General features: G+C 40.3%; 1 protein-coding gene across 2 annotated transcripts; it reads left to right on the top strand.

Annotated features, from left to right (window-relative positions):
• The first annotated feature begins 19861 nt into the window (after positions 1-19861).
• On the top strand, positions 19862-22572 carry LOC147423727 (uncharacterized). 2 transcript variants are annotated; one of them, XM_086501625.1, is made up of 7 exons: positions 19862-20381; positions 20463-20517; positions 20654-20713; positions 20820-20889; positions 21593-21772; positions 21926-22120; positions 22210-22572. In XM_086501625.1, the coding sequence occupies exons 1-7, from the start codon at positions 20299-20301 to the stop codon at positions 22248-22250; spliced, it is 684 nt and encodes a 227-aa protein (XP_086357751.1). In that variant the 5' UTR covers positions 19862-20298; the 3' UTR covers positions 22251-22572. The 2 variants fall into 2 exon arrangements, with proteins under 2 accessions (XP_086357751.1, XP_086357750.1); XM_086501624.1 differs by having other exon boundaries at positions 20322-20381; positions 20659-20889; positions 21926-22572.
• Positions 22573-22809: the final 237 nt, after the last annotated feature.

Raw genomic sequence — 22809 nt, 5'->3', positions numbered from 1 at the left:
TCCCTCTCTCTCTCTCTCTCTCTCTCTCTCTACTTCCCTATCTCTCTAATGATCGAACGAGCGACTGATCTAGGGAGATCTAGACACCCACGACTGCGGAGGACTACACAACATCGACAGAGGCTGCATCAGAGGATCTAGCTAGGTCACTTTGGCTCGACATGCACAACGTTCGGTCAGAGTACTGACCATGGAGGAGATATACCTATCCCAACTAGCTCGTTTAGCCGTTTAGTCCACACCCAACAGTTTAGGATTCCATAATATTTTATTTTGTCATCTTGTTACTCTGACTTTGTATCAGATCCATCACATTGTAACTTTCTTGTCTCATGTCTCGTAGGTCACTTTGGCCTTTCGAAGATGTTAATATAACATTTCATTTCATTTCTCTCTTTAATTTGTTTTTCTTTAGTTTTAATTTCCTAAGCATACATTAATTCTCTCTCTCTCTCTCTCTCTTTCCTACACACACACACCTCTCTCTCTCTCTCTTTCCTACACACACACACTGCTCTCTCTCTCTCTCTCTCTCTCTCTCTCTCTATTTCCTACACACACCTCTCTTTCTCTCTCTTTCCTACACACACACACACACCGCGCTCTCTCTCTCTCTCTCTCTCTCTCTCTCTCTCTCTCTCTCTCTCTCTCTCTCTCTCTCTTTCCTACACACACACACACACACGATGTAGAGATAATAGAGAGAGAGAGAGAGAGAGCAAGAGAGAGGGGTTGGGGAGGGTGGAGATGGACATAATACCTGCGCAGCAGGTTTCGGCCAAGACTCGAGCAGGCGAAAATGGCCCCTGCGCACGGGTTTCTCTTTTTTCCCCCAATTTTTTTGGCGTCACTATATGCATCGCTATACGCATGGCAAATAAAGCCTTTCCACGCGTATATCGACGCGTATAGCAATGCGTATAGCGACGCCCGCTAATGTCGTCGATATACGTGTGGAAAGGCATGGCCGTCGACATAGGCGCGTCGATATCTTCATTTAGTGTTGTAGTGCAACTTTAACATTTATTTCTCCCTAGAAGCATCAGGACATGTTGAGGACTACTAAAGATAGTTCTCTAGCATTATAGACCTCACAAACATGAATTCTAGAGTGGTATAGTTGCAAAAAGCTGAAAGAAGCCAAAAACAAGACCCATTTTTTCACACAGTTTAGGTTTTGAAATGTTGTGCAAGGACAAGGTTAAAGATGGAATTGATATTCCCAAAAAATGTGGAGTTTTTTTCAACTCATGAGACAACTTTCTAGACGATAGCACCTCAAAATACATTTTGAAACTCTTGACATAATTCAAGGAAAATGGTCACTTAACAGGACATAAAAGTGTCCCATTACCAACCTAGTGTTAAGGAATGTGATGAATTTGACGAAGCTTATAAAAGGAACATGGTGTTCTGGAAGGACAAGAAGATACCCCTTAGGGCAACAGGTGAGATGCTTCGCCTGAACTTCGGTAGGGACGGCATGAAGAATATAGTTGAAGAGATTAAGCATAATGTTGCTCTTGTGGAAGCAGCTACATATGTGCTGCAAGTCTGTGGGAAGGGTGATGATAATGGTGCAGGTACCAAGGGTCAATTATGGCCTTATGCTTTGAAGATAGCAGAAACAGGACAGGTAACTTATGGGAAGCTGCGGCAAGTAGGGAATTCAATTCGAGAAACCACAGGGTGGACTGATCCAGTGGATTCCCTCTCGGTGTATGCATTCATTGCGAAGTCTCAAGCTAATGAGGTTATGGTGGAGAAAAAGCGGAAAAGAGATGAAGAAGTTCTTGGGACATCGAAAAGGACAACGAGGTTCAGCAACAAGCAAGAAGAAGGTCCTACTCCTAAGCCCGCTCCTGAAGTGGTGATGGAGGATGCACCCAAGGACAAAAAGCAAGGTAAACCCAGGGGACCCTCATATAAGCTTAAATCTGACATTAAATTAGCTATACATATTTGAAGAAAGTTTTTGAAGAGCGTTCTGAATAGCAAGGTGGAGCTCACATTGGGTGATATTTTGGGCATTTCCAAACGTGAGTTTCATGAGGAGATAATAGATATCCTCAAAAGGAAGCGGCAGATACCAAGTGAACAGGAGGCGGAGTTAGTAAAGAGCCAGGAGGTTCGCCACATTGAAGCAATTTTGGACGACTATGAAGAGTATTTGGCAAATCTTGAAGAAGAAGAGAGTCAATGTCTATGGTGGTGTCAAATCCAATCGTACCTGAGGTAAGGCATGTTCATTTCAATGAAGATGAAGATAGTGAAAGTATACCAAGGGGTCACTTTTCAAGGACTCATTGGGCTAGAGCAACAACTGAAACTGTTGTGAAGCTTGGCGACATCGAAGAACCGGTCTTAGCACTCATAGATCATGGATCGGAGATTAATTTGATGGCTAAAAGCTTGCATAAGAAGGGGAAATGGCCTATTTATGTGGACCATGGTTGGTAGATTCGAGCTGCCAATATGCTTCCAGGTGACCTCTATGGTGCATGTGCCAATGTTAAGGTAACTGTAGGGGATGTCTGTGATGAGAAAAAATTCTTTATACAGGAGAATTCCTCTTATCCTTTAATTCTGGGGCAACCCTACATTACGGCTGTGCGAATAAAAACCAAAGTGCTGGATGATGGCTCGGCCTATGCAAAGGTTCGGAGCCAAGATGGTAAGAAAGCAGTGCAATTCTTGACTGTATGTGTTGACCATGCCAGGAATAAGGGCAATCTATGTGATCATCCAATGCCGAAGATAGGCATGGAGTCTAGAGAACACACATTCGCACAGGATTTTCTCAGATAAAGCGGGACTATGTTGGTACAAGTGAGGAGAAGTTCTCGCAAAGAGAATCTTTCTCTTCGGGGGTTTTGGGGTTAACATCGGAAGATTCAGTCTCTTTCAAAAAATTTAATGATTTGCCAAAGTGGAAAAAATAGTATGTTTCAGGTATCCAAAGTGAATCGCAGGGTTGTGATGTGCTTGACTCAGATGATGTGATTTCAGGAGTCTTTGAAGAGGTATCTTATGTAGATACTATGTCAGAGCTTGAGGAGATCAGCCAAAACAGGTTACAAAGCGGAACTGAAGTGGTCAAGGTTCATTCAGTGGACATGTATGATGAGTTAAGTATGTATGAAGCCCTTATGGATATTGAAGATGATTCAGGTGAAACTGTTGAAGCACATGTAGAGACAAAATACAAGACTGTTGCAAAGAAAGTGAGGCCAGTGGCTACACCGCTTCTAGAAGGAAGTGATGGGATGATCAAGGAGGCTTCTCGACAGCCTATACTTAGAGATCCAAAGAACATAGGGCAAAAGTTTACTAAGGAGACACTGCAACAGCTGAAGGTTGGAGAAGACGGTTTCTTCAATGAAGAAGAGATCAAATGTTTTCAAGGTATGCTCGAAAAACATGGTAAAGCTTTTGCCTTTGAGCCAAGTGAGATTGGGTGTGTGGATCCAAGTGAGATTGGGTGTGTGGATCCAAGTGTTGTTTCACCAATGGTTAATTTCACTGTTCCACACATGCCATGAAGCTTGCGTTCTATTCCAATTCCTAAAGCTCACTTGCCAAAGCTTATCAATTTGCTTAATGAAAAGATTCAAATGGGAATTTTGGAGCCGTCATGTGCTCCGTATTCTAATCAATGGTTTACTGTTCTGAAGAAAAATGGCACATTAAGGTTCATTCAGGATATGCAACCAGTTAACAAGGTAACAATCCGCAATGTGGGTACTGGCCCAATTGTGGATGAATTTGTTGAGGCCTTTGCAGGTAGATCTATTTACTCCATGGGTGATCTTTATTCAGGATATGATCAATTACAGCTAGCTTTGGAGAGCAGGGATCTTACTACAATGCATACTCCTCTTGGTTTGGTAAGGATGTGCACTCTACCCCATAGGGTGCTACTAATTCAATAGCTCATATGATGAACGGCATGAATAAGGTATTAAGGGACTTTATCCCACATGTTACTATGCCTTTCATTGATGATCTACCAATTAAGGGCTGTGAAGAAGGCTGGAAAGATGAAACAAAAGACTAGAGGGGGTGCCGACAGTTTGTTGCTCAACATATTTCTGACTCTGATGCTATATTATCGAGGCTTGAAGAAGTTAACTTAACATTTCATGTCAAAAATCAATTTTTGGCGCTAAGGAGGTCTTAATTGTGGGACATATGTGCAGCTCTGAAGGAAGAAGACCAAATCCAGTAAAAGTTGAAACTATCCAAAAGATGAAGGAAACATGTTCTTCGGCTACTGAGGTTCGTTGATTCTTGGGTGCGTGTGTGTTCTATCATATTTGGCTGCCACACTATGCTCATGTTGCAGAGGTGTTTTATCAATTGCTATGAAAAGGTAAAAGGTTTGTTTCGGAAGAAGTTCACACACAAGCTATTAAGAAATTAAAGAAGATGCTTCTTGAGGCTCCGACCTTGAGGAAAGTTGATTATAAATGTGACAGGCCAGTTATTTTAACAGTTGACACTAGCCCAATAGGTATTGGATGGGCTATAGGTCAAGATGATGCTGAAGGACACAGGTATGCAGTGAGATTTGGAGCCAAGGTGCTCAATGCTCATCAACGAGGATATCCACAGGTTAAGAGGGAACTTTGGGGCGTTGCTAGTGCGCTAAGGACCGATAAAGAATACTTTATTGGAGCTTCTGTTGTGGTAGAGACAAATTGCTTGCCACTGATAGGGATGATTGCAAATTGCTCTACTCTGGACATTGCCATGTTATGATGGATAGCCTATATTAAGTCTCTTAACCCTGACTTTTGTCATATTGTAGGTAGAGATAACCCTGTTGCAGATATGTTATCAAGAGCCAGGTTTGAAAATGAAGAAGAGATGTTGACCATGAGTGATGATGTTGGCTTGAAGTTCTACACATCCTCTTATCTACATGCCAACTGTGGAAATATTGCTCATGTTTTTGAAGTCTTTTCTGAAGAGTTTTATGATGGAGAGTGGATTATGATTGACCGCTACCTAAGTAATCTCACTAGACAAGAAGGATGGAGTAATCAAGAATTCAAGAAGATTAGGAAAAAGGCCTATGGCTATTTCCTGAAAGATGGACATTTATGGAAGCAACCGAAGCGCCTAGGAGGGGTACCACAACGAATTATTTGCGACAAAGCACCCAACAATAGGTGATTAAAGAGTTTCATGAAAGTATATGGGCTGGACACAAAGGAGTCTGGGCAACCTTTGTTAAGATTAAAGACCGGTATTGGTGGAGAGATATGTACAAAGATGTGGTTCAATTTGTGGAATCATTCTTAATATGTCAACAATACTCTAATGTGCGACGTAGAGATGGATTGCATCCCACCTATCCACTGGCTATGGACTACAAGTGGGGGGTGGACCTTATTACAATGCCAGTAGGAGTGTGGAAGATGAGATATATTGTTCTTGCCAGGGAAGATCTTACTAATCAGGTTGAAGGCAGAGCTTTGTGTACCAAAGCTACCAGTTCAGTATGCAAGTTCTTTCTTGAAGATGTTATCTCTAGGTATGGATGTATTGGCAGAATTACTGCAGATAGAGGAGAGTTGGATGTAGATGAAGCTTGAGAGTTCTTTTCTCGCAAGGGCATTAAACTCGCTCTCACTACAGCATATAATCCAGAAGGTAATGGGAAGAGTGAAAGAGGACATCCGCCTATTGTTAAAGCTTTAGCAAAGGCGTGTGAAGGACATATTGGTGATTGGCTTTAACTCTTGCCATTTGATTTATGGGTTGATCACACTACACACAGCTCAGTTACAAGATTTATGCAGTTGGAATTGATGCATGGGCAAAACCCCATTATGCCTATAGAGGAAGAAGTTACGACTTGGACAATAATGCCATGGGAAGAAGGTATGTCTACTGAAGACTTGCTTGCTCTACGTATTCGCCAGCTTGAGAGGCATCAAGAGGATATCAAACATGCTAAAGAGAAGCTTAAGGAGGCAAGATTGAAGAATAAGGCAGCATTTGATGGAAAGCATAGACTACGACCACATGCTATCAAAGATGGTGATTGGGTACTTGTTTATGACAGTAGCTTGGAGAACCAATACACTGCTATGCGGAAAATGGTTAACGGTGTTTTGGACCATATGTGGTGCAACATGTTTTTGAAAATTTGACATATCAATTATGTAAACTAGACAGCACTACGCTCAAGGTGCCTATTGCACGAAAACGGATCAAGCTGTTCAAGAAGCGAGAAGGTGAGATTGTTCTTGAAGATTCCCATTCAGATCCTCCTCCAAAGAATCATGTTATGTATACATCAAATGATATGTCTGATGATGATAATAATGAAGCTGATTAAGTGAAATTAGCACAGACTAGAGGCTGTGTGGGTTCAGAGGGGGTGAATGTCTTGCCACTTCACTCCCATGACAAGAAAATAAGCAAAGGAATGCCGATCAGGTGTATTTGAATCGTGCATGATTGTTCAGCAGTTATAAGGGCTTGCTAACAAGCCAATTTTTAAGCTAAAAGTGTATCAGATGGGGCTCTAAGGACCAAAAAATTTCTTGGTAATTCTAAACACTGAGTGTGCTTAATGTGGTCATAGCTGGGGTTTTATTAATCAAAGTCTAAGTACTTGAAGGGCTCTACGTGCCTGTCTTTACGGCTCGTCAATCGGAGCTACGGATAAGAAGTTATGACAGTTTTAATTTCAGTCAGTAGCACATCCCATTAAGAAAATTTTGAACTCATTTTTGGGCCTTTTAAGAGTGCCACATCATCAAAGTTGTACAAAAATAAACAACCCGGTAGACCCCTCTAAATATTGCTTAGAAACCATGATATTAACTCTTATTGGAAAGTTCTTGAAAAGTGGATTCTAAAGAGCCAAGGTCCGAAAAGTTTGGACGACTTCTATGAAAGTTATGCCATTTTTTCTCAATCAGCCAGGTTTTGTTACCATTACGGTAATCTAAAATCACCTTTTTCTAGATCTACATGAAGGCAATGTCCGATACATGCATGCTATATATCAATAGATAGCATTTGAAGAGTAGATTCTAAATATCCAACCTCCGACAAGTTTGGATCTTTTTTGCAAAAAATTTACCAATCCCCACTTTTTGAAAGCTATGCCACATCAATAATTCTTACAAGGCCCATTATTGAGTCCAAACTTTTCCTAATGGTACCGAATTGAACACCTGCTCATAAAAGGTCAAAGATGAAAGAAATGCATGAGTCTGAGGTGCTCCCTTTTAAGAGCATGTCCGTCTTTTCAATTCGTCTATCGGGGGTTCGGTTGGCAAGATATGGCCAATTTAACTATCATCGGAGGCCGGGTTTTAACCGCCATGGTCGCCCTGATCACTCACATTCATATGGCTTAATGCAGTGCGGTGCTCGATGTGTATGCCAAATGTGGGCCGATGCGGAGGCAGTTTTTATAATATGCCTAGCCTTGACGGGACAACTCTCCAAAAGCAATCACTTACACTTGCTTCTTGCAGGAAGATTTTTATGACATACAAAATTCATGATGATATTGCTAATCAATGGCAATTGGATAAAGATGTTGTGCTTGACAATGCTTGCCCGGCATTTGTGCCAAATGTTATGCCTTACAGTAATTATGGCCGCCAATGAAGGAAAATCTTAGCATTGCTTGGTCGAGATGCATTGGCCGAGATGCATGCCAAATATGAAGTTTTGCTCGGTCGAATTGTGTACTAAGGTGCCCTTGCAAGCCAAAGGCCGCCCAAATTGATTGGCATATGTATTTGCCAGTGCTTTGCTAGATTAAGCATGCCAAATGTGATGCCCTTCTAACCATGGCCAAGGGACCATTTAACCAAAGGCCGCCCGCAACTAAAGACAATGGCCACCCTATTTTAAATAGGGTGTGAAGACAATAAGGGAATAAAAGGTTGGCATGGTGGGCAACAGAGGGCCGCAGGCAGTGCTGAGGAGAATGGGCTCGCGCTCAGGGATGTTTGGACGAGCATGCGCATGAGACAAGAATGCATCAACAGCCCATGGAGATCAGGTTCGGCCCCACTCTCGTCGGATTTGGTGCAGTTGAGAAACATCCATGGCCACGTCATAGGGAAGGGTCTCGCCACATCAGATACCCATGAGCAACATCGCTAATGGATAGGCTATTTTTAGAAAGGGAGCATGCAACCTACAAAAAGAGGTGTTGTGTGATTTTTGGGGCTTCTCCTCATCATCTTATTAAACTTTCCCTCTCCGGGAGTATAAGTGGAAACCTATTCTAAGCCATTAGTCATTGGAAGCCTCAAACTTAACCTCGATAATCCATCCTAAACCTGCTCTAAGCCTTATTAGCCATTCGAATCCTCAACCTTAACCTCAATAATCCATCCTAAACGTGCTCTAAGCCTCATTAGCCATTCGAATCCTCAACCTTAACCTCCATAATCCATCCTAAACCTGCTCTAAGCCTCGTTAGCCATTCGAATCGGGAAGCAAACCTTCCATAACCCATAATAATCCTAAGTTAAACCTCCCTAGTGATTGGAATCTCATTGAAGCCCAATAATCCTAAGATAAACCTCCCTAGTGATTCAAATCTCATTGAAGCGCAATAATCCTAAACCGATTCATCTTAATCCTGAGCCGATTCATCTCAATCCTAAGCCGCTCTATATCATAATCCTAATCCAAAGCTTGATAGTTATGGTAATTCTAAGCCGCGCTTATGAAAAAAACTCCCAAAGCCATAGCTGAAGAGAAGATCAGGCTCTCTCTCTCTCTCTCTCAACCTTGAAGCAATAGGAGGGAGCGAAGCAGGTCATTATTAATTTTCTTGATTAGCACCTTGATTAAGCCAGGTTCCACCTTGTAAGGGTCACAAAGCCTCCATTAGTGATTGATTAATCATGGATACTGTTGATTAACTAGTATTAAGAGAATTGTTTGTTTTGAGCTCTGTTTCTGCTAATTGTGTCTGATGCACCTCTTTTCCCCGCACCTCTCACAGTCAGGGGCCCGGTGCCTTCCTGGCTCACCTTTCGCACACTTATCCCCTGAGAGCGGTCTTATTCACCTTCTTTGGGTGTCCGGACCTTGTAGTGGCACCACATTTAACATGCATATCTAGCAGGGAACTGCCAAGCTCAACATCTTCCTCCAGCATCCCCTATCAAGCCTGGCATATCCTACAATCAATACGCTCCATGAGACGACATTCGCACAAAGACGTCATCAAAAACATCCTTCTTTTGTATGAGCAGCATGTTTGGAACACATATCGGCTAGGGAATTGCCCATTACGGCATTTAGTAAGCACACCAGCCAAAGAACTGCTCAGCGGGGCTTTCAAGTTTCAGCAACACTTGACTGACAATATCATCCGGATTCCAAAATTCATCTTGCTCAGTTGTGTCGGTAGCTGACACCGACCTTAAGCCATGTTATCTTATGAACCTGGACTCTGTCTGACAAGTCGTTAATTCCTTTAGACTTCTCAAACTGCATAGAACGCATACAAACCCTGCTGAGGTTGTAAAATTCCCAGATGGCAGACCGATCAAGCGGACTGGACTGATACGGAATCGGCCCTCAATGAATCTTTAACGGCCAATATCTTGGCAACCAGGACTCCGATTGAAAATACCAACACACTCCACAAAGTGAGCACTTCATGCCCATGCATTCTTTTCATTTCTATCCCCTCAGCTATAGTTGCCCAAACCAGTACAGATCTGCAATTGACTTAAACTTCAAACTGCCATGACTTTTGCATCATAGCCGAGCCGTAAAGACAGGCCGGTAGAGCACCTCAAGCACTGCAGTTTTAGATTATAATCACCCATCTATGCTCACTTCAAGCATACTCTTTTTTAGCGTTAAGGCATCTATTGACTCTTTTAAGCCGCATCTGGCATACATTAATCATTAAACTTGGCCTGTTAACAAGCATGATCATTGCTCAATAAATGTATAGGCTTCAAAAAAGCTTAGCTTGCATTTCTTTGCTCTTTTTCCTATCATGGAAGCGGAGCTGCACGGCAACGTTATGGACATTATGACTTCACGGTTCTTGATTTTGGTCTGACTAATGCACCAGGGACTTTCATGTGTTTGATGAATAGTATTTTTCATCCATATCTTGATGACTTTATTTGTTTTTTTGTATGATATCTTTGTGTATTTTAAGAATGAGAATGATCATGCACTGCATTTAAGGAAAACATTTGAAGTGTTGTGTGAACATCAATTGTATGCCAAAGCAAGTAAGTGTTTTTTGTAAAGAATTAAATTGTGTATTTGGGATGGTGATTTCTAAAGAGGGGATACATGTAGACCTTGAAAAAGTAAAGGCTATTGTAGATTGGGCTACACCAAACTCTGTGAGGGATGTGAGAAATTTTATGGGTTTAGCACAATATGAGAGAGAAAACATTAAAGAGCTCTAAAATAATTGGTCCTTTGACTGACTTAACCAAGAAAGATAAGGGTTTTATGTGGACTTGTGAGTGTCAAGCGTCTTTTGAGACTTTGAAAGCTAAAGTGGTTGAGAATTGTGTTTTGAAAGTTCCTGAGATGGGCAAGTGGTTTGTTGTGTCATGTGATGCTAGTGGTAAGCAGTTGGGTTGTGTATTGTCTCAAGAGGGAAGAGTGGTTTCATATGAGTCTTAAGAAATTAAGAAGACACAAGCTAAATTATGAAACTCATGATTTGGAATTGCTTGTTGTCGTACATGCATTGAAACATTGGCGTCATCTCTTTCTTGGTGTAAAGTTTGAATTACGTACTGATCATCAAAGTCTAAAATATATTTTAACACAACCTTTATTAAACAATAGACAAAGAAGGTGGATTGAATTGTTGGTTAAATATGATTTTGATTTAAAATATTTTTGTGAAAAACAGAATAAAATTGTAGATGCATTGAATCGTATGCCTATGTGTAATCTTTTGACTATTGTGCGTTCAAATCTGGTTAATGATATATGCATGTTGAAGTAGAGAAAAATTATATGTGCCTATTTTGGAATTCTTGCGTGAAAATCCTGGTGAAATGTATGAGAATAGGTATCACTTGTATAAGAACACTCTATGTTACTTCAATCGTTTGTGCATTCCTATGAATTCTACATTTAAAGGTCAAATTCTATATGAGTGTCATTTTTTGGTCATCTGGGATTAAATAAGACATATGAGAAGATTAACAGTACAATCTTTTGGTCGGGTATGAAGTTAGATGTTAATAATTCTGTACGTGAGTGTTTCCAATGTCAACAAGTTAAGAAGAGCATAAGAAAATGCCTAGTGACCTTCAGTCTTTAGATATCCCTTTACAAAAGTGGGAGACGTCTATCTCCATGGACCTTATTATTAGACTTCCTTCTACTCGTGGAGGGTATGACTCAATCTATGTGGTGATAGATAGACTCACAAAGCAATCTCATTATATTCTTGTAAAGAAGACTGATATTGCGATGACCATTGCTCATTTGTATGTAAAAGAGATACTTTGAATGCATGGCATGCCAAAGAGTATAGTGTCTGATAGAGATTCCAAATTCACATCTCATTTTTGGAGAGCTACTTTTGAGTTTATAGGAACTCAATTCGCATGTCTACTAATGATTTCATCCTCAGATTGATGGGGAAACGGAGAGAGTGAATCGTATTTTAGAGGATATGTTACGGATGTATGTCAATGAAAACCAATCTAATTGAAAAGAACATCTACCATTGGTTGAATTTGTATACAACAGTTCATATCATACATCTTTTTTTTTTGGATGACTCCATTTGAGGCTATGTATGGCTACAATTATCCTATGCCTATCAATTTTCTTGACTCTAGAAATAAGGTAGAATTGTCACACGAGATACTTGAGAAAATGGTTGAGGAGTTGGCTAAAATCAAGGGGAATATCAGGGAAGCCCAAAAGAGACATAAATTGTATTATGATAAGAAACATTGCATAGTGGAGTATAAGACTGGTGATATGGTTTTCTTGAAAGTTATTCCTGAGGTCTCATTTGACTCTTGGAAGGGATAAGAGGTTATCTCCATGATTTGCTGGGCCATTTAAAATTTTGAAGCGCATTGGTTCATTAGCATACAAATTAGAATTGCCTTATCATCTTAACGTGCATTCTGTATTTCATGTGACTCAGTTTATTGAAAAAGTATGTTCCTAATGTGCACCATGTTTTACAGCACAACTCTAAGCTGAAGGAGGATGGAACCTTGATAGTAGAACTAGACTTAGTGTTAGATAGGCGGGTTAAGCATCTTAGAAATAGGGACATTGCATTGCAGAAGTTTTGGTTAAGTGGAAAAATTACTCAATAGAGGATGCCTCATGGGTTGATCTTAATGTTTTGCAAAATGAATTCCCCTCCTTCCACCTGTGAGGACATAGTTGATTTTGAAAAGGGGAGAGTGTGACAAGACTCTATTTCAAAGTTTTTTAGCACTAAATTTGGTTTTTACAAATTTTTGGTTGTTTTGAAGTTTGTCCATTATGTAGAAGTCTATTTTCATCGTTTTTGTTTAGTAAATTTTTTTGACCCGAATGTCACTTTTTGGGCCATTTTTGAAGGTGTTAATGTGTGATTTTGAAAAAGTTTTGCATGTTGTGATTGAAGCCTATAATATAGGGAACAACTTTCATTCTCTGAGTTTTTACAAGTTTTGTTGTTTTGATACTCTAGGTCCGTAGATTAACAAAAAAGTAGGAAATTTTAGTTTCGCACTGTTTTTGTAAAATTTGTTGTTTTGCACAAAGATGTTTAGAAAATTTGAGCAAGATATGTTTTTTTTTGTGTCCCCGGTCATCAAAGAGCATGACAAGAAGAAGAAATGCCATAAGCAGACCCGGACAGTTTCGACTCTGTTTGGAAGATATGACTATTGAAAACAACTACAAAACTCAACACTTTTAGAAAAAAGTTAACGCAACGGATCATTTTGCGATCACGTTCTCTTATTTCTTCTATTTTTGCAGGTTGACTTGGACGGCAAGTCGGATTGGGCCGCATGTCGAGGACCATCAATATAAAAGTGTTGAACTGCGGGTGATTTTCAGGGTGATTGTCACAGACTTGGGATTAATATTCTGTTTCCAGATTGCGAGTGTGAGTGCGAGTGAGACGCTGCATGCAAGAGACACAATTTCTTGGGGGTGTTCAAGTGGTTCGAGCTCCTCACATCGAGGTGTGCCCCATATCATACTATTATCCTGTTGTATCAGAACTATGTATTATTCACCAATGAAATCTCTCAAAAACACATTGTGGGACAGATTTCCTCTCAAGAAGCACTGAAGGGTATTCAAAAAGATCATTAAGAGATAAGCCAGTAAATGCTGAACTTTTTTAGACCTCAGTAGAAGAAGACCTAGATCCAGAATGGCGAGAGGTGTATCCCCTTGAAGGAAGGAGTTCCAGAATAGTGGTCTCAATCAAAGAAGAAGGCACTGATTATAAGAAGTTTGAAGTTCACCATTATTGGAGAGATCCTTTTTCAACTGAGAGTTGATGGTGTACTTCAAAGGTGTGTGCCAATAAAGGGAAGAATGTAGGTCATCACAGAGGCTCATAATGGGGATGTCGGTGGACAATTTTCCATTGACATCACTTATAAGAAAATCTTGTAGGTAGGCCTTTGGTGGCAGATGTTTGAGCATTCCGCAAAACATGTGACATTTGTCAGCGTATGGACATACCAACGTTAGTAGATATAACACCTTTGACTCCAGTATAGCTACTAGGAGTATTTATGAAATGGGGACTTGTTATGGATCCATTCAAGAAGGTGACTCCCAAAAAACCAAATATATAATTATGGCTACATGCTATGTCAACAAGTGGGTCGAGGCAAAGGCACTACCAGACAATACTACCAAGTCAACTATTGTATTCTTATACGAGAATATTATTTGCAGATATGGCTATCCTATAGATATTTTTTCAGAGTAGGGCATGGAATAGTGCTAGAGCTATTTTCAATTCATCACAAAAAATTGACTTCTTATTATCCAAGGTGCAATGGCCAAGTAGAAAGCAGCAACAAACCATAAAGACTATTCTAACCAAGGTAATTCAGAAGGAACCACACCAATGGGATGCAAAGGTGCAAACTACATTATGGGCATATAGGACTACCTACAAGGTTGCTACTGGAATGACACCTTCCAAAATGGTATATGGTACAGAGGCAGTAGTTCCTATGGATTTTGCTATTCCAATTCTTAGATTCGCAGTGGAACATGGTATAGATTTTAAGAAGAATCTGAAACAAAGGTTGAAAGAGCTATTACCATTGGATGAAATCAGGCAGAGAGCTATGCTCGAATAGGAGGTTGTTCAACAACGATGAGAATACTGGCATGACAGCAAGATAAACATGAGAGAGTTCAAGAAGGGAGATTTGGTATTGCTATATTAGTCTAAGCTAGGACCAAAGAAGCTAAATTTGAAAATAGCTTGGTCGGGATTATATGAAGTGGATTGGGTATTCTCCAATGGCATAGTCACATTAAGAGATTTATATGGGTTACTATTGCCTGGAGTATACAATGGGGCCAAGATCGAGCTATACTATGCCATATCAGAGGAAACACTAGTGATCCCAAAACTCGCATTCCGATCAAAATAAAAAAAAGAACCTTTGAATCTATTTCACATCATGCCAGAGTTTTAGAAGCCATTTGAGTTAGGAGCAGACCCCAGTATTATTTGGAAACAAGATGTCTCGAGATCAGTACCAGTTGACAATCATAAAGGTGAAAGGCCATTATTAGGAAAGCCAACAGTATCCAAGTAATGCATAGGCAGCTCGATGAATGCATGAAGGACACGTGGCTCACAACGACCCTAAAACTAGGGGAGCAAGGTTATGGTGCATTCATGGTGCATATAAAGATTATCTTGTGAAAGGTGCTTGAACCTTCACTTCTCGCTCACGCTCTTACATAGCTCAACTCTGCACCCCAACCTTCTCCGTAATCACCATCTACATAGCAAACTAGCAGCTTGGCACCTTCTTCACCTTCTACTCTCACACGTTCATGCTCTAAGCCTGATAGTTTGAAGCTCTTGGGTTTTTCTTTGACCACCATTGCATCGTCTATATCTATCTCGTAGCAGAACTCAGAAGAAACAAGGATGGCCTAAACAAAGAAGATAACTGAGTAGGAAGATGAGGAGCAGACTACACAGGAACATGCACAAAACACGAAACAAGAAAGTATCGTGTCTTACACAAAGACTGGTTGGTATGTGTTTCACAATAATGAGAAAAATTTGCTCAACCTTTGGGATTTAGTGGTTGTATTGGAAGCTACCAGAGTAGGGTGTGATACAGAGATCATCAAGCAAGTTATCCACACCGTTGATGTAAAAAGTGGCATTGCTAAGATCGATGGGAGGGAAGTGCAAGCTATAGTAGTAACTTTGGGGCATTTTCTTAGGATTCCTTATAACCCTAATGCCAATCCATGCACATTTGAGGAGGTCAACAGGCATCTGAAGGAAGATGCTGAAGCATTAAGGAAGAGGAAAAAGGGGGCGCAATGAGTCCCATTAAAAAACTATAGTACTCCCAAGTATAGAAATTTATTATTGAAGTTGTTAGTTTGAAGAACATCCCTACATGTGTAGCTGAAAGTTGTTCACAATGCTGCTCAAACACGTGAAAGATGACAAAGCAAAGATTGATCTTACTACACCCTTACATAGCAGCTTGATTCAAAAAACTACTAAGGTTAAGACACAACATCAAAATGTTTTTAAAGCATGGTACGCTTGGAAATTCCTTTATTGGGCCACTTGCATCCTAGTAAACCCCAACTTCCAAGGCTACTGAGGTCTACAACAAGGCTTCAGGGAGCACTATCGGCACTAGTCCCAGGAACACATAGATCAATAAGAGACCCTGGCTAAGTTCAATAAAGCAGGCACCAGTGCAAATGTAACAACCCTTGAGGTGTTGTGTTGCTCCGGTTCCATGATGAGAAACATGTATAAAGATTACCATTTTCTTGGAATGCCATGACTACAGGATATGTACAGCATGGGCATGCCAACGAAGGGTTTGAACACATGCAATTAATCCGCTTTTATCCAAATGTAATCACCTGAGCTTGCACTAATGTGATTTAGAAAGCACAAGAGTGCTTGAGGAGCTTATGGCTGAAATGTATGTCAAATATGGTGTTCTTATGAGGCCACTGTTAAACTACATGCGAGCATTCCATTCCTACAATAGTGTGCAAACTACAGTGTGGTCATTTCACTACATTATCAATATTGAATAAAAAATTTAGTGACTATACATACCTTTCTATTTCGATATTCATTTGTCAATTTTCATTTTTGACTTAACCTTTGTCAATGAGGTTACTAACATGCACGTCCTAGCCTGCTACCATTAATATAGCATATAATCAATACATTACAAGAAGATATTTGTCTTTCAAATCAACACATGGCCAACATGACATCTTTTTTGAAGGAGCCTTACTATTGATTGCATTGTGACTTGGGTTGGTGACACACTAGTTTGAACTTCTTCAAAGTGCAAGCATAGGTTACCCGTCTTGCTCTGCATTTGTTAAGTCCATTAACTTTTGGTTATGAAGGCAATTTGCATCTTTAACCACTAGTTCTTTTCTTTTTTGTGAGGTAGCAATGTGGCAATCCCTGCATACGTGCATGTTTTTTGTATATCCATCCTTTACAATGTATTGACAAGTGCACAATTTGTATCGAAGGTAATAGTTTGTGAGACTTATATTGGAATTAAAGTTGCAGGAAAACACACACTGCTTGGAGAAGACAAAGGAAGCTCAAGGAACACAACATAAAGTGTATCATTTAGTGTTCAATGGATAGATAAGATAGCCCTAGATTGATGGGCGTATATACAATGCATGGGGAAAAAAATCTCTTAATGCCCCGACGGTACTAAGTGTGTTCACATGTATATGGTAACAAATAACTACCACATGTATATGGTAACAAATCCCCCTCGAGAGTGATGCAGTGAACGAGAGTTGGCACATAGAGTATAGGGATGTGTCATGCCCTAAGGACATGATCAGTCCACAAAGGAAGGTAAGCCCAAAGCTTTGCGGGAAGATTCAAACTTCTCACAAGACAATGTCTTTGTGAAAAGTTTTTCAAGGTTGTCGTGTGTTAGCACATAAGCCAAGCTGATCTTTCCTACTTAGAGCCTCTCCGTGACATAGTGATAATTCACCTCAATGTGCTTTGTGCGAGCACGAAAAATTGGGTTCCTCGCAACTGGTACTCTGGCTATCAGTGTAGATAGTGTTGGCAGTTTCTTGATCAACACCCAAATCAGCCATAGCATCGGAGCCATACACACTCAATCGTGACTGTGAAGACTGCCCTATACTGAGTCTCATAAGTAGAAGTGGCCATAGTAGGTTACTTCTTGCTCAACCATGATGTGCATGAACTGCCAAGCATGAAACAAAAACCACTAGTGGACACTCGCGTGTCAAAACAACCAGCCCGAGTCCAAAAAAGCATGTAAATCTGGCGACAATGATCCCCCCTTGGGATAAAACAAGTCAAGATGTAAAGTGCCACTCAAGTAGCAAAAAATCCTCCTAACTGCTTAGACCCTGGTCTATGCATAAATTTGCTTACCTATGAGACTACAAAATGAATATCCGGCCTCCTGTTGCATACATAAATAAGGTAGCCAACCGCAATTCGGTAAAGAGTGACATTGATAGGATCACCAACATCATGAAGACTCAATTTCAAACATGTTTACATGGGAGTGGAAATAGGTTTACAATCCTCAAGTCCAAACTTACATAGCAATGTCTCTATGTAGATTGTATGACGCAAGACAACACCACAATCACATTGCTTAGATTGTATACCCAAGTAATGATGAAACAGTCCCAACTTACACAAACACAACATCCCGTGAAACCAAGATATGATTTGTTTGCAGATGATACAACATGTAACCTTTTCTTTCACCACTATAACCAGCAAAAATTCATTTGACAATCTTATCATCCAATTTTTTTGCATTGTGTTTGCGGCACCAAAGCATAATCCAAACAACCAAAAACGTGCATGTGCTCAATAGAAGGCTTTCTATCATGCCATGCTTCATAAGGAGTCATAGATTGCAAAGCTTTTGTAGGACACCTGTTAAGTACATAAGTGACACACATAATGGCCTCAAGACAAAACGAATGCGACAAGGCTTAGCTTTTGACCATACATTATACCATTTTTGTAAGTGACCTGTTTTTCCTCTCCACAATACCATTTTGCTGAGGCGTATAAGGCATTGTACATTGGTGTTTTATCCCACAATTAGCCAGAAATGCATTAAATTCATGAGACATATACTCTCCCCCTCGGTCTGAATGGAGCGTTCCCATGGTACATTTCAAGAATTTTTGAGCCATAGCCAAAAATTGTTTGAAGCACATAAACACTTTGGACTTTTCTTTAAGCAAATACACCCATGCATTCCTGGAGTAATCATTAATGAAAGTCACAGAGTAAAGGTAATTTCCCAAGGACGGAGTTCGAGTGGGTCCACAAACATCACTGTGAACAAGCTGCAACTTGCATGTGGCCCTAACTAAACCATCCTTTGGAAACTTTGACGCTGCATCTTACCCAATATACAGCCTTCACAAAAATGCTTGACAGGTGCTTCAAGACTCACTTAAAGAATGTGCTAAGAACAAGGATTTGTACCAAAGCAGCAGGATACATGCTGATATTTGTGATAGTGGGTTACTTGAAAATGACACATACTGAGCCAACAAGTTAGTCGATATATATATGTCCACCATCGTGTACTTGTTTGAGCGCAACAAGCTGTCGTGCTTGGTGTTGCTCGATATGTATGTCAAATGTGGTACACTTCCAAACTAACTTGAGGAGCTTAATATCTGAAATTGCACCTTTTGGAATGCACTGATTGCAAGATACCCGCACACAAATCCATATCCTAACAAAAATCCTTTGATTAATGTTAGGATAAATTGGAGTATATATTACTATTTAAAGTACTATTTTATGTACACGCTTTTATGGTACGAGTCCAACAAGGACTAGTAGGGAAACAGACGTGCGTGTGTTTATGTTACAAATCCCCTCATAGAATGAACCATATAAGTATCTTACATTTACAATACATTAAATAATAATACACATTTTTGACACAAATTTCAATAATTACATAATAAATTCTCTGAAATTTCCAATTCCAAAGACAATAATAGCTCTTTTGCAAGACTCTCCCTTCTCTACTTGCTCTACTCTACTACATTTATGGAATCTCGTATGAGCATCTAAAACTAATCATTTCAAATGAAATTCGTTATGCAGACCCTCATGGTCGAGCTCAAAACCCGGCACCACAGAAAGGTTCACTGCGCTGAGCCAGTTTGACGCCACAATCTGATTGTTACCAGCACGAGCCTAGACATTAAAAATAAAAATGAAATGTTGCTCCTCAAGGCCTCAGCACCGTCCTCTACCTTTGCTCGACACCGTCCTCTACCTTTGCTCGACAGCTAGAAACTACCTACCTCACCCATATGCGCTCCGTCCCTGATCGACTTATGTCCCCCACGTGCCGCACCTAGTGACCAATAACCCCACCCCCCTTCCTTTTCCTTTTTGGCCTGCTAAAGAAAGGCCCTAGTATTGGGTCAGGTTAGGCGTCCTTTAACGGATACCGTCCACGTGGACGAGTATTTTTTTGTAAAGTCCTTCGCTGCAGGTGAACTCGCGACGTCAATTTTGCAGTACTGCGTTCGGTAGACATGTGTGTGTCATTGAGAGAGAGAGAGAGAGAGAGAGCAACACGTATGTAGCGCAGCGATTGTAGAGCCTGAGTTGTGGAGGACTTGCAGGCTGCAGCTGCCTAGTCTTGCGTGGTCGACCTGCATTTAATACAAGGTACGCTCCATCAGCTCTCATCACGAGGGGCACTGCCACTGTGGCAGAGAGAGAGAGAGAGAGAGAGAGAGAGAGAGAGAGAGAGAGAGAGGGGCGGATGATCTTATCTAATTATCTTTATAATATTACAATCACCTATGCGCCATCATCATCTTCAAAACCGCAAGAGAGATGAGCTTATCTAAAACCATTGGGATGGGATAACTTCGATGATGGGTCACTAATCGGAAGTCCCTTCCGATCTTCGAACAACGATACCTGAGAGACCAACAAGCTCAAGAGGTTCAACATTGCGTGCACGGCAACTAGGAGCTGCCAGTGTAGTCAAGAGATCTAATTCTGTACCCATGGATGGTGAGAAGGCGCAGTGCCGGCAAGGGAGCTCCTCAAACAGGTCTAGCTCCTCAGCTAAACAAGAGTATTCAGACAGGTAGAGAGATTACCTTGCTTGCATACGAGGCATTGCTGTTACTATGTGCTTGAGCATGACCGAACATATATGCCTATGCAGATTTGCAAGGATGGAGTTTGTTATTCACCCTGCAGATAAAGATACAAAAACAAAGGTATGTTTGCTAGCTTAAAGGTTTTCATAAATGAATATGTTTTCCTTTGTTTCTCTGTGAGTCTTTCGCCATGTCTCTTTGGGTCCGCACAATCGAATAAGTTTGACAAATATATGAACTATTCTCCACTTTGCAGGGCAGATACCAGAGAAATTCTTCACAACATATTAATATTAATCCAAAATTACAAAACGAGGTCAGAGATTTTGTGGATGACAATGGTGAGAGAAGCAGTGAAGATGCAACAAAAGTTTCTGATGTTGAATCTGATACTTCGGAAGAAGCTTGTGTTGACATTCTAGAAGACCTCTCCACACAACATTTTAGTGAATCCCAGCTCCAGAATTGTGGCTTGGTCGGTCTCCATGCAAGGTATTCACTCAAGTCGCAAATTAAGAGTCTGGACACCGATAGCATCCACCAGCAGTACATATGCCCCCCCAACACAAACATGTGTGTCAGATAATGGGTGCATTACACATCCAATATATACATCTGTACAGGTATACATGGAAGGATGTTTACACGGACATCCACATACACATATGCCAGACATTTCTCAATGTCTATGCATATATGCATCATTGTATGTAGTGATTTCTAACATTGATTTAAGAGCCGGGAAATAAATGTATGTTGTAGCTTGGCATGTGTGTCAGGTAATGGGTGCATGACACATCCAATATATACATCTAGATTCTATACAGGTATATATGTAAGTATGTTTGCACGGACGTCCGGATACACATACACCAGACATTTCATGTCTATGTATCAATGTACATAGTGATTTCTAACTTATATTAAGAGTCGGTAATTATATGTATGTTGCAGCTTTGCACCTACAGAGAAAAGTAGTACTGAGTTCATAAATTCAGGGTCTCAACAAGGGAAGTGGCCCTGCCAAGATATTTAGTGATTTATTTATTCTTCTTTATCCGTTTTCTTGTGTGCTTTTATTTCATGTTTTGTGTCAGTGTTTTAGCCTCTCTTGTAAGTTGTAAGTTCAGACTTTGACACCATGAAAGTAATATATCCTTCTTCCAATGGTAGAGAAATTTTAAGCTTTCCCCAGGTACTATTGACGGTGGGATAGGTGATAGAAAAGTTAGTGATCCCCATGGCTTCAATGATGATGCAATGGCCTTGGAAGAACCAGATGTTCAAGTTAAGAAAGTGATTTTGGTGTTGAAGATTGATGCGGAAGAGGTCACAGACTTACAACAGAGTGGGGATCAGGACAAGCTTTCTCATGGTAATGTGCTTAAACATGACATGTTTCCTGCATTTGCCCAAGGAAACACTAATCACTGCATTAAATTGATCATCCACAGATGCTTGATTGACAAACTATGTGCACACTTTCCTACTTATGTTTCCTTGCTCACCAAAACAAAATGTTTAGCAGATGCAGCAGAAGAAACACTGACACCTTTTCATGAAAACCGTCAACAATCAAGAAATGTGAATATGCAAAGCACCCAGCTTGAACCACAACAAAATGGTAGTGCTAGATATTCTGGAGTGCCAAAATTCGACAAAGCAAATGAAAGCTTTGATGCAGCAATAGGAGAGGAAGATATTCATGATCACAATCTTGCAGGTATAACATTATGTGTTGTTATGTCAAATACGGATCTTTTTTGCAATTTTATTATCCACTTTGTTATCTTGGATTTTTCTTCATGGCAGATGCCCACTCCCATTCATGGAATGACAAGAAGCAACGATGAGCAACCGACCAACTTAAAGCAGGAAAAAGATCCTGCAAATCCGTTATGGCCAAAACTAAAATGTCAATGCAGCATCATGTGAAAGAAGAGTTTCAGGGCACCACTTTTGTGAAGGGGAAGCTCATGCATATCATGTGCACTGAATATACCTATATGCCAAACTTCAGCATAAGGCTAGCATGCACAGAGAGATCACTACAATGGTAGGGCAGGTATATAATATGCATATTTTCTGCATCAAGTGAAGAGGCTTCCTGCCACAAAGCAAAACAATGAAGGGCTTCAAATATTTTTATGAATAAACAATGTGTGTTTTCTCAAATGCCAGAGTTTGGATACCCATTGATTAGTACTTTTGTGCATGTTTTGACCAGAGAAACTCCTCAACCTTTCTCCTTTTCTTGTATTTTTTAACATTTTTAGAAATTTCCGGCTCAAGGAAAAAATAATGTTTTACTAATTTCTCAACCCCAGCCCACAAAGCACAAGCATGAAACAATTTATCGAAATAACACTAAAGAGATTTTTCCTGACTGCCCACGATACAAAATCTCTGCTC

This window comes from Adiantum capillus-veneris, chromosome 26, assembly GCF_014529385.1.
Source record: "Adiantum capillus-veneris isolate H3 chromosome 26, ASM1452938v2, whole genome shotgun sequence".
In the NCBI taxonomy this organism is placed as follows: Eukaryota; Viridiplantae; Streptophyta; class Polypodiopsida; order Polypodiales; family Pteridaceae; genus Adiantum; species Adiantum capillus-veneris.
The sequence above is the reverse complement of the archived record's forward strand: the minus strand, read 5'-3'. Positions and strand labels throughout refer to the sequence as shown.